The 12,694-nt window shown below is 38.3% G+C and overlaps 1 protein-coding gene across 1 annotated transcript; it reads left to right on the top strand.

The window, feature by feature from the left end:
* The first annotated feature begins 324 nt into the window (after positions 1–324).
* On the top strand, positions 325–12,318 carry COCH (cochlin). Its single transcript, XM_069464009.1, has 11 exons — positions 325–358; positions 448–495; positions 2,432–2,588; positions 3,377–3,510; positions 3,993–4,055; positions 4,757–4,801; positions 4,888–5,035; positions 8,125–8,228; positions 8,937–9,163; positions 9,334–9,850; positions 12,143–12,318. The coding sequence occupies exons 1-11, from the start codon at positions 325–327 to the stop codon at positions 12,316–12,318; spliced, it is 1,653 nt and encodes a 550-aa protein (XP_069320110.1).
* Positions 12,319–12,694: the final 376 nt, after the last annotated feature.

Consider the following 12,694-nt stretch of genomic DNA (forward strand, 5'->3'; position numbering starts at 1 on the left):
TCGCTCCCAGCTAATCTGTCCATCTTCATATTGGCGACCTCCCTCTCCCCCGGTCCGGGGTTGCACATCGATTCTGGGTTTGACTCGCTTGGCAGCCGAAGCGCCACCTCCAGATCTAGAGGGGTGCTGGCCCTGGAGCTGCAGCTCTTCGGTGTCCTCCCTCCCGTCGGTCGCCCTTGGGTTTCCAAGGGGTGCGGGATCTCCGAGGAGGAGATGGCGGGAGGTCTCTATGTGGTGAGGACGTGGGGGCCTCCGCCTCTCCCTCCCCACAAGCCTCCCTCCCGTTCTCCCTGTCTCCCAGGTCTGAGCAGCCCCTCAGCCACCATGTCTGCAGCCTGGATCCCAGTTCTCTGCCTCGGTGGGTACGCGTCCCTCGCTGAGCCCCGTCCCCTCGCGCCAAGTGGGGTGGAGGCTGCAGCGAACCTTCGCGCTTTCCTCTCTCCGCAGGTGTCTGTCTGCTGCTGCTGCTGGAGCCCGTGGGCAGCGAGGGAGCCGGTGAGTTGAGGGTTTCGGCATCGGTCCAGGCGATGGTAGGGGCTGAGGACCAGCAGGTAGAAGCGAGGTTCAGATTGAGCCCCTTGGATCTTGGCCCGAGGGCCAGAGATACAGGGCGCGAAGGCTGGAGCCACTGCCTAGCGATCTGCTCGGGTTTACCTGTTTCTCCTACCGGAGGGGACCTCTGGGGTCCAATGGGGGCGTTCTTCCCAAGCCTGGAGAAGAAAGCCTCCTCCCGTGTCCACCCACACCCCCCGCGGAGCTCCCAAGCAAGCCGAGCGCCGGCAGCGGGAGGTCGAGGCAGGAATATTTATTTCTTGAGCCCCACCGATGAGCACACAAGTCCCCAGGTGGTACGACCTTAGACTGTTGGCGGAGAGCGAAAGAGGCTAACGTCGTCCAATTTTGACCCGCTAGCTGTGTTTCTAGGTGTAATCCCTATAAAATGCAGTATTTAAGGTCCAAATTTGTATGCGAGAAAGTCTACAAAGTTTGTTCCACAAGTAAAGGTGCAGGTATAGGTGTATTTTCTACAATATAAAAGACAAACTCTTTTCTAAAATCGACTTTTGTTTTCCTTGAAAGTAGAAATGAGGGTAAGTATTGCACCCGGCTGTATTTCTCGCCCTCATCCCCAGTAACATCAGTATTAGCACTAAAAAGGTGGTCACTGCACCGAATTCCAATTGCACCCCCTACCTCAGCCCAAAATGGGAAGAAGGATTCAGGCTGTTTGATAATAGGTATGAGGCAACTGTTTTGGGTAGGGATTTTAACTTCTTCAGCTCTCTGGAGTGTTTCAAAGCTAAGAAATGGGCATTGTGCCTGACATCCTTCTTTCCCTTCCATGGAGTGTTTAGTCCCCTGTACAGCTCAACACAGAGGGCACAGAAGAGGGTCCTGTTGGAGGCAGGCTACTAAATTGGGCAGTATGACCAAACAGTATTTGCCTTGGATAAAAGATTTTTTCATTGACATCTGTTTCAGAAAGGTTTGGATAACTACAATTTCCCATGTTTGGAAAAGAGTATTTAGTAATGTTAATCCCAATTTGATATCCACAGTAAATTGACAAATTAACATGTTGTATTATGTTATCTTGTTATGTTGCCAAGGGTTTGTCTCTTCTTAGCATCTTTTGTAGTAGAAACTTTCTTTATTAGTTAATGTGACAGTGTAAAACTTGAGAATATTAACAGTGCTTTCTAAAAATGCATTCACTGCCTGATATATCTCTTTGGACAGATCTGGAGCAGAAATAATCAGGTTCAATTATGATAGAAATGCTCTATTCTGAAGGGACTAACTTTCCTTTTTCCTGTCATTCAGGAGTTGTAAAATGTTCCTTGGGCAAATTAACCCCATGGCTTTAATTTCCTCATCTACAAAATGAATGATTGAGCTAAATCACATTGTGTGAATCTAAGCATCTTTTTACTGGTTTGCTTAACATGTGATATGTGATTTTACAGCTCTGTGTTTGTAGGATAACTAGGATAAACAGTTTTATGAAGGAAAGAATAGCTTAGATTTGTTCATGTGTCTATGAAAATGTTCCACAAAGACTCAATCCAGATTTACTGTCTTCACCTTGAGCAACTATCTACACATTGTCATCAGAGTTGAGATTTTTATTAGAAAGAATAAACATTCAATGGCTAATGTTATTTTCTAGTTCTGATATATTTTAAATTATTTCCAAACTAATTAAGAACTGAGAAAATTCTCATATTAGACTCTTACAGTGGTTGAAGACTAGATTAAATTGGAAAAACAACTTGTGGCTTGCCAAAATCTGGAATGGCATGGAATTGTACATAAGTCAATATTCTCATAAATTAGGAAAGTAAAACTTAAATCTCATGCTGTGGTTTCCCTGCCACTACACTGCAAGAAGTCCTGAGAATGCTTATTACTTTCCCTCCTTTCTCTTCAGTTCCTATTGCTATCACGTGCTCTACCAGAGGCTTGGACATTAGGAAAGAGAAAGTAGATGTCCTCTGCCCAGGGGGCTGCCCTCTTGAGGAATTCTCCGTGTTTGGGAACATAGTGTATGCTTCTGTGTCGAGCATATGCGGGGCTGCTGTGCACAGGTAAGCCTGAACATGCCAGTGGGGGACAGAAATGCAGGCATGATTGTTTCTTTTCATGCTTTAGCCATTTAGACCCTCTTCCTCCTCACGTTTTTTTCTTCTGGTGCTAATTTTGATCATAGAAGATGGATACACTTTTAAGGTTTTCCTGGATATCCTTGAAACACCAAATACACAAGGGAAACTTTCTGACAGAAGACACATTGCGTTACTTCTCAATGACTAGATTCCTATGATTCTAAAATATTCCTAATCATGTCAGATATTACTGAGTTTTTGCTATGTATCAGCCATTGTTTTAACTTCCACCACAACTCTACAAGGTAGGTACAATTTTACTCCACTTTACAGATGAAGAAACTGAATTCAGAGAGTTGTCAGGTGTCTTGCCCAAGGTCACTATTGTTGGCAGATGCCATGCTATCCTGCAGTAGAGTGGCCACTATGATACTTTTTTAAAAAATGTAGTCCAAAAGCATTTAAAGTGAGTATCTTAGGAAAGTTGTTTGGTGCCCTTTTATTAATTCTGAATCTCTGAGCTGTAGGGGACAGGATACTACAGGTCTGTTCTTATTAACACTTAAGCAGTTTGACAGCACAAAACCATTTCCCCAGGCAAATTTTGTTCCTGTGTAAGTTTTTAAAAGGCTAGCAGCATCCTTAGATGACTTCCTTGCTGAACTATGTTCTTGATTAATCAAAGCAATGGGTGCAACATGGCACTATAAGTAAGTTGGGTGCCCTGAAAAAATGTGGGCAGTATCTCAGTTGTTATTCTTGTGTTGCAGGGGAGTAATCAGCAACTCTGGGGGACCTGTGCGAGTCTATAGCCTACCAGGTCGAGAAAACTATTCCTCAGTAGATGCCAATGGCATCCAATCTCAAACACTTTCCAGATGGTCTGCTTCTTTCACAGTGACTAGTAGGTACAATTACATTGTTCTCACTTTTGTATGAATATTTCCCCTGCTTATAAAAAGGTTTTTTCCTTTTTTAGTCCACTGTCTTTAAATCTGATGGAAAAACCTGTGATCAAGACTGAGGAGGTCAACTATGGGTCAGACTGAGTTACCCACTCAAGCCAAATTTGGGTGAATGGGAGAAAAACAATCTTACTGTTAGACGATGGCAATAGAAACTTGAAGTGTCTGCAGTCAGAATACCCAGACACTTATCCCTCAGTAACACTAAACTGAAAAACTAGTTAATTCATTTTTGGTGATCTTTTTAAAATATAAGGTAAGCATTTTGGTTCTCTGAAACTAGCATGCAGCATGATGTTTTTACCTGTAATCACCATTGCCCTATTATATATATCATCCTATAGAGCCCTAAATTTGATTCATAGTGCTTTGATGGTGAAGGAAGAAGAGGAAAAAGATAAACATCTCTTTATTTTAACAGAAGGCAAAAGTGGTACCCAGGAAGCCACAGGACTAGCGGTGTCCACAGCACGTCCACCAACAGGTATGAAATATGGAACCTATCTCCTAGTTGCCTGGCACAGCATTTGGAAGTTATAAAATGTGTTGTTAGTAGAAGCTTTCCTTTAAAAGTTTATATTAAAGAGAAACAAAGCACATGATTTAAGTTTACTGCTGTATTACACATGGAAACATTTAATTTTATACTTCAAACTTATCCTTCTAATATTTTCAGTTATGAACTCTGCTACCCATCATTCTCTTGAAGTCCTGCCATTTCTCCCTGATTTGATAGACCGTGCCTAGGAACTGGGCAAAGTAAAAGTATCAGGAACTTCTCCCTCTTCTATTTGCTTCATTAAATTCCCTTAATCACTGCAGTGTCATATGAATAAAAAGAATTAGTGTGTGTAAGAAATAGCCAGGGATCCCCTTTGCTAGGACTGTGGCAGTTTTAAAGTCAAAGAAATGAAGAATGTTAGGATTTAACTCTGAGTTCCTGCATCAACTGTGGGTTTGGGATATCAAAGTCCTGGATTCAAGGCATATCAAATATGTAAACCTACTATAGTCCTGATTTATTTGTTGGGTCATTGCTTCCCCAGTCCAGAAAATCTTGAAAAATTAATTTTTTTAAAAAGATCTTTTTTGAAAGATCTTTTTTATCATAAGCTTTTCCCCATGTGGGTTCTTGCTATGAAACTGTCTACCTTTTGCTAATGCCAATTGCTTTCTTTATTTCAGGTAAACGGCTAAAGAAGACACCTGAGAAGAAAACTGGCAATAAAGGTAAGAATCAAGATATCTGTTTGGAAAAATTGCATTTTCCCTCCTCCTCGTGAAACTAACAGAAGGACTTATTTGGGTGTTCACAGACTGTAAAGCAGACATCGCATTTCTGATTGATGGAAGTTTTAATATTGGGCAGCGCCGATTTAATTTACAGAAGAATTTTGTTGGGAAGGTGGCTCTAATGTTGGGAATTGGAACAGAAGGACCACACGTGGGCCTTGTTCAAGCCAGGTACCAACCTTGTTAAAATGGGAGGAGATTTTTAAAAAAATTTATGTATTTATTTTTTTAAATGACACATTATAATTGTACATTACATGTACACATTCAATTGTTTATTTTTAACTGACGTGATAACTGTACATGTACACATTACAATTGTATCTGTAATGGGGTATAATAGTGATGCTTTGATACATAGAATGTACAGTGGTCCAATCAGGGTAATTGGCATATCCATCACCTCAAACATTTATCATTTTTTGTGTTGGAAACATTAAGAATCAAATGGGAGATTTAAATGATGTCTTGCATGATGACAAATTATCAATCCTCGTAGCAGGTACATTAGTTTCAGTTCAATATAAACATGTTGAATTGTGGACAAGCTGGACTCCCAAACTGTAAGTTCAGGGTTTAAGACTACCTTGGCAGACTGATTTGGTCTGAGTGTCTCCTTTTTGTAATAAAGGGATTTAGAGAATTGTATGCTATCTATATGAGGACCAGAAGATAGACTGAAGAGTCCTGTTGCTCACCCAAATCACCTCTGCATATCTATCTATTCTGCTCAATTCCCAATTTCTCTTCTCTGAAAGCAGCAGCAGTAATATGTCTATTCCTCCTCCCTATTGTGTCATTCTTTTTAGCTCTTTCTGTATTCGCTTGGTTGCAGAGCCGAAGCTTGACCTTTTTATTTTATTCATTTAAAAATATTTATTAGTGGTTTTTAGAATTATAATATGCTCATTATAGAAACCTTGAAAATATATAAAGCACAAAAAAGCAAATTTCCCAAATCATGTGCCCTAGAGATAATCACTGTTTTATTTCCTTTCAGTATTTTAAGAAAATATTTGACTATGTATTTTTTTAAAAGCTCAGACTATAAAAATGTCTTGCATCCTGTGTTTTCATCATTTAGTATTTTGAGCATTTTCTTGTATCACAAATATTCATCAAAAATGTTTCATAATATTCTTTTGCATGATTATTTAAACATTATTCTATTGTTTTTTCACCATTGCACATTACACTGCGATGAACATCCTTATATCATCTTTGTGCCCATCTCTGATTATTTGATTAGGCTAGATTCCTAGAAGTGAAGTTCTGATATTGTTAAGGCTTCTAATATAAATAGTGAAATTGTTTTCTAGAAAGTTGAATCAGTTTAAACTATAATACTATCAGCAGTATATAAGGGTGTCACCAATACTATTACAAATATTTGTTTATATTTCATTTGTTCTTACGTTATTTTTTCAGAATTGGCTCTGCTCTTAGGTAGAATTTTTTGGTGTGGGATGAAAATTTAGCTTTGATTTTTCCATAACTTAACCATTTGTCCCTCATTTAAAAAAAATTCCTTATGCCACTGATTTGCAGTATTGTGTTTATAAACAAGTTTGGGCAAGTCTATTTCTTTGATCCATATGCTAATTCTTACATCTTTTCTACACTGTTTTGATTATTATAGCTTTATCATACATTTGAACATCTCATGAGGCAAATTCCCCTACAGTACTTTTCATCACATACTTTTTTTGGCTAATTTGACTCAATTCTTTTTCAAGATGAAAGCTACATTACTTTGTAGACGCATACAAAGACTAGCTGCTTATAACTTCCTGGTTTATAGTTTTTCTGTTTTGGAAAGAACATTAGAATAGATAAACTATGTCAAGCGTTCATATTTAAATAGAAGAATAGACTATATTATTAAGAATGCAAAAATAAGACTTGTTTCATAAGTCATAATTTGGATAGTTGAAAAATGACCATAATAGTGAAAAGCTTAACAACCCATGAAATCTGATTTTTGTGACCCAACATTCATTCTATCAGGTATGCAGAAATAAAATCAGTGTTATACTTGTCCCTCAAAAAATCTTGATTTAATAAAATGGCTACTGATAATGCTAACATTTTAAAATTTTACACTTACAAATTAATGACTTACCTAAAGACTAAACACAACAAATTGTGCCTTAATTGTTTATACTCAACATGGTCTCTAATAACACTGAGTAGTTATAAAAGGGAGCTGAAATTCTTTTAATATTAAATATGGAAAATAAAATCTCAAGACTGTTACACATAATTTTAAGATTAGCAAATGTCATCATTTATAAGAAAAATTAAATATTGTACTACATTATGATTCATTTTCTTATAACTTTTTCCGTTTTTAAAATGTTGGCCTTAGCGTCATTGAAATTATCTCTTCCAACTAGAGATACCTGGGTAGATAGACTTCCACTGTTTACAGCTTCTGGGGTTCCCCACTGGGGCAGACCTAGTCTTACCCCCAGCTGCCTTCTATTAATACTTTATTTAGTTAAGCTACCTGTGCCCAAGTCTGCAGATTTCCATTAGACTCAGGACCCTGAGCCAAGCCTGGTTTCAGTTTAGACATAGACTTTGGAGCCAGACAAGATGAATTCAAAATGCAGGTATGTTTTGTTGGGCAAATTACCTAAATGCTCTAAGCCTGTTTCTTCATTTACATAATTGGGATAATTTCTACTTCATAGAGCTATGATGAAATAAGATTATACATATAATATATATTTGGTGTATTACCCAGAATATAATAATCACTCAATGCAGCACTTGTCTTTGTTAAATTTCTGAAATATCCCCAATAATTCAAGAAAGGATGCAATGCCTTAGCTGAGTACATACTGTGGGGTTAATAAAGAAACTTGGGTGTTGTCTGATTTCAAAACTTTTTTTTTTTTTTAGAGATAGGATCTCGCTCTGTTGCCCAGGTTGGAGTGCAGTGGCATAATCATAGCTCACTGTAATTCTGAACTCCTGTACTCGAGCAATCCTCTCACCTCAGCTTCCTAAGTAGCTAGAACTACAGGTGCATGCTACCACGCCTGGCTGGGTTTTTTTATTTTTTTTTTTGTAGAGATGGAGTCTTGCTGTTGCCCAAACTGGTCCTGAACTCCTGGCCTTGGCCTCCCAAAGCACTGGGATTACAGGTGTGAGCCACCACACCTGGCCTAAAACTGTTTTTTTAAGGCATGTAACATTGCTTGTTTCTTTTCAGTTCTCCTTGGATAACATTTTTTGTTTGTTTTTCCACTTAGTGAACATCCCAAAATAGAATTTTATTTGAAAAACTTTACATCAGCCAAAGATGTCTTGTTTGCCATAAAGGAAGTAGGTTTCAGAGGGGGTAATTCCAATACAGGTAAGTAGTCTTTGATGCCTGGGATGTAATGTAAGAGAGGGTTATCAGTGATCAGATATGTAAAACAGTTTTATGCTATTTTATATAAGCAGATGTGAAATTTCTCCTGGCACTAAAGTCTTGGCTAGGTCTGCATTTGATCATCTCAGAAATATTCAGTTTATAATGGACAATGTACCAAAGGGTTGATATTTCTTATTTTTAAAAACCTAAAGCAGTGTGATTTATAATCCTTATGCATTGGATTGGCCAGATATCACTTTAGAAAACTACCTGTTTATAAATACTAAAAAGTGCAGATCAACAGAATTATCTAATGAATACAGATGTGGCAGAAAGAATTAGAGTAGCACTGTTGTTGACCCTGAGAAATTTCTTGTTCAGAGTCCTTAGGGCACTAATCAATCACCAAGGGGCAAGATAGAAAGCACATTCACAGGAGTAGGAGTCAGTTTTGTGCTTCTGACTGGTGATTGATGTATAGTAAGGAAATGTGAGGCTTCTGGGAGGTGGAGGGGGGAAGAAATGTGGGTTGTAAAGACAAAAAATAGGCTTGATAGATAATTAAACTTTCCCATCTGATGCATCTATTATAGAACTGAGTTCTATGTAATTCTTAAATTTAGTGGCATCAAGTTGCTGCAGGGAAATAGAAGTGTCATTTGAGCAGTGGTAAATGTTGCTCATTTGCTTCTTTTTCAAACCTAGGAAAAGCCTTGAAACATACTGCTCAGAAATTCTTCACATCAGACGCTGGAGTGAGAAAGGGGATCCCCAAGGTGGTGGTGGTATTTATTGATGGCTGGCCTTCTGATGACATCGAGGAAGCAGGCATTGTGGCCAGAGAGTTTGGTGTCAATGTCTTTATAGTTTCTGTGGCCAAACCTATCCCTGAAGAACTGGGAATGGTTCAGGATGTTGCATTTGTTGATAAGGTAAGGTAGTGAGGGATATCTTCTGTTACAGTGATAGTGATTTGATTTTGGACCTATAGGCATTGTGCTGAATAGCCCACGTCTAGATTGACTGAACATTCAAGATTTGTTAATTTTTAAGAAACAGCTTTTGATCTATTTGGATGTCTTTTATGTGTTTCTCTCATTAGGCTGTCTGTCGGAATAATGGCTTCTTCTCTTACCACATGCCCAACTGGTTTGGCACCACAAAATATGTAAAGCCTCTGGTACAGAAGCTCTGCTCTCATGAGCAAATGATGTGCAGCAAGACCTGTTATAACTCAGTGAACATTGCCTTTCTGATTGATGGCTCCAGCAGTGTTGGTGATAGTAATTTCCGCCTCATGCTTGAATTTGTTTCCAACATAGCCCAGACTTTTGAAATCTCAGACATTGGTGCCAAGATAGCTGCTGTTCAGTTTACTTACGATCAGCGCATAGAATTCGGTTTCACTGACTATAACACCAAAGAGAACGTCCTAGCTGTTATCAGAAACATCCGCTATATGAGTGGTGGAACAGCTACTGGTGAGGCCATTTCCCTTACTGTCAGAAATGTGTTTGGCCCCATGAGGGACAGCCCCAACAAGAACTTCCTAGTCATCGTCACAGATGGGCAGTCCTATGATGACGTCCGAGGCCCTGCTGCTGCTGCACATGATGCAGGTAAGGTCCCTGTCCTTTGTATGAGAAGGGAACTCAGGAGGGATTCAGTGAATTTTAGGAATAAAAACTTAAGCATTTATTTTATTGAACAAACACCCACAGTGTGGCAGTCGTTCTAAGAGCTTTATCCACTGTTAACTGACTTAATTGGCAAAGCAGCCCTACTAATCTCATTCTACAGATAAGAAAACAAACTTCCCCAAAATGACACAGCTAGTAAGTGGCAAGGCCAGGATCCAAACCCAGGCCCTCTAGCTCCAGAGTCCCAAACTGCCATGAGAACATCATGTGTCAAGGAAATGTCACAGGTGCTCACATTTGGCTTAAACTCAGAATATATTCTGGAATAATCAGTTTATTGTAACCTACCATGAATCTGCCATTCAGTAATTTATCCTAACTTTTTAGTGAAGTTTTCAGCCTGGCATGAATTTCCTAAGGTCTCCAGTAAGACTTTAATCCTATCCCATCTCAACTTCTTAAGTATTCTCAAGATAATGAAAACACTCTGGTGTTATAAAAGGGTATAAGAAGGGTTCCTTTCTTCTTCACCCCAACCTTAATATTACTTTTGGCGAAGGCCTAGCTCCTGAAGGCATTAGTATAATGTGTTGCTGAGATCAAATAGACCGCAAAAGGCTGAGGTTCCACTTTCTGGGGACATAACTGAATGACTTAGGAGGGGGAATCAACAACCTTGTTTTTTTCTATACTCTTGGCCTCCTTTTCCCTACCCAATTCCTAATGACTTAACCTGTTTCCTTCCTATATATTTATTACTTCTGCTAATGTACTTTTATAGATATTGATGAAATAGTTTTTATTAAGGACAGAACCAATAAATGCCATTTAAGCTCCAATTTAATCTGTCTTATAAAAAGTATCCTTTATGTATCAGTAACTAACCTATGTTAAGACCTGTTTCCTGTCATGCTCCTTAATACTTAGCTTACTGAACTAATTTATGGTTAACAGGAGTGTATTCAGGCTAAAGTGAATTAGATTAAACTTTAGGAGGTTGTGCCACACTTGGAAGTTTCATGAAAATGATTCCTAGGTGATAGGGAAAGTTGCAAAAGAAAACAGGGTAGACTTTTAGGTCCTGTTTTGTTTTGTTTTTAAATTGTAATTATATACTAGGCCTGAATGAGCTAAATAATCTGAATTGGAATGCAGAACTTAAAAACAGTGAGGAAAAACTGAAAGGAGGAAAAAATATTTTGACTTTTTTACAAAAACTGGGGAGATTGGCTGGTGGTGATAAATTATAGATTCTTTCAAGTGGCTTTTACATCACCTAAACCTGCTTTGTATCTTAAATCTTGACAACTCAGCACTAGTATACCACTAGAAGGGACATGAAGCCTTAGATACACAGGGGAGCAGCTATATATGAACACCAAAAACGTTAAGGGAAATTTCACCCAGCAGAAGGTAGATGGTAGTCTATACTAAGGATCTTCTGAACGAATACTTCTATAATAGGGATTGAGGTGAATTCCAGTAATGTGCCATCACCTTAACTAAAATGTATATAGTTGCACTAAAAGCCCTCTAGTACCTCAAGTGAATGCAGATGGAATGCCCCAATGAAACTGGAAGAAATTACTCCATCTTCATAGAAATCCCTTGCTGGCAGTTTTGTCACCAGATTTTTTTGGGGATTATAAACTGGCAATTTCTGATTATTAGACAGTTAGCCAATGTAACCACAAAGATCAAAAAGAAACAAGTTATCATTCACATAGAACTAGTCACCATTTCCCAGACAATGCAACCTTACAAACTTTAACCTTTTACTTACCTTTTGTGCCATTCTTTTTTGTTGTAGTATACTGGCTATGACTCTAATCTTGTGTTTAACTGAAGTGATGATAGCAGGCAGTCCTTCCTCATGCCAATTTCAGAGGGGAAATTTTCACCATGTATGTTTGCTGTAGGATTTTTTTTTTTTTTAAGATACTCTATTAAGAACGTTTCCTTTTATTCCTAGCTTATTATGTTCTGGCATATGAACTTTTATTAAATATTTTTTATCAGTAATCATGACTTACCTGTTAATGTGGTGAGTTAACATTGGTCAAAACCAGAAGCTTTGCTATCAAACTCTTTTGCCACTCTCATCACAATGACTGTAAAAACTTAACAGTTTGGTACAGGAGATTTAAATTTTTAGAAATTACTGGGCAGTTTTCTCTGCAGCTACGTAATAGTGTATAGAAAACATGTAGACACAATTGCATATATAAGCTGAACTTCGTTTTAATTTACTTTAAAATATTTCCATTGTAGGTATCACCATCTTCTCTGTTGGTGTGGCATGGGCACCTCTGGATGACCTGAAAGATATGGCCTCTAAACCAAAGGAGTCGCATGCTTTCTTCACAAGAGAATTCACAGGATTAGAACCAATTGTTTCTGATGTCATTAGAGGCATCTGTAGAGATTTCTTAGAATCCCAGCAATAATGGTGACATTTTGACAACTGAATGAAGTATAAGGAGATCTAATGTGTAAACTATATTTTCATAATACTGAAATAGCATACTAGGATCAGATACAAAACTATTAAATATATCAACAGCCGTTTTAAGCAAATAAGCATTTCTTTAAAGCTACTACGTTCTGATTACAATTTACAGTATACTTTAATTGTTCAAACACTCAGCTGAAGCTTCATAATCATGGCCCTTAGAAACTCAGGAAAGAGGAGATACCTTGGATTAAAACCATAAGAGTTCTAACATGCCTATTAAATGTATAGATATGCGACTTCCACAGCTCAATAAAATAATCTGATACTTAGACCAAAAGCAACATTCCTTCTCTAATCATTCCATATTG

This window comes from Eulemur rufifrons, chromosome 2 (assembly GCF_041146395.1).
Source record: "Eulemur rufifrons isolate Redbay chromosome 2, OSU_ERuf_1, whole genome shotgun sequence".
NCBI classification, from domain to species: domain Eukaryota; kingdom Metazoa; phylum Chordata; class Mammalia; order Primates; family Lemuridae; genus Eulemur; species Eulemur rufifrons.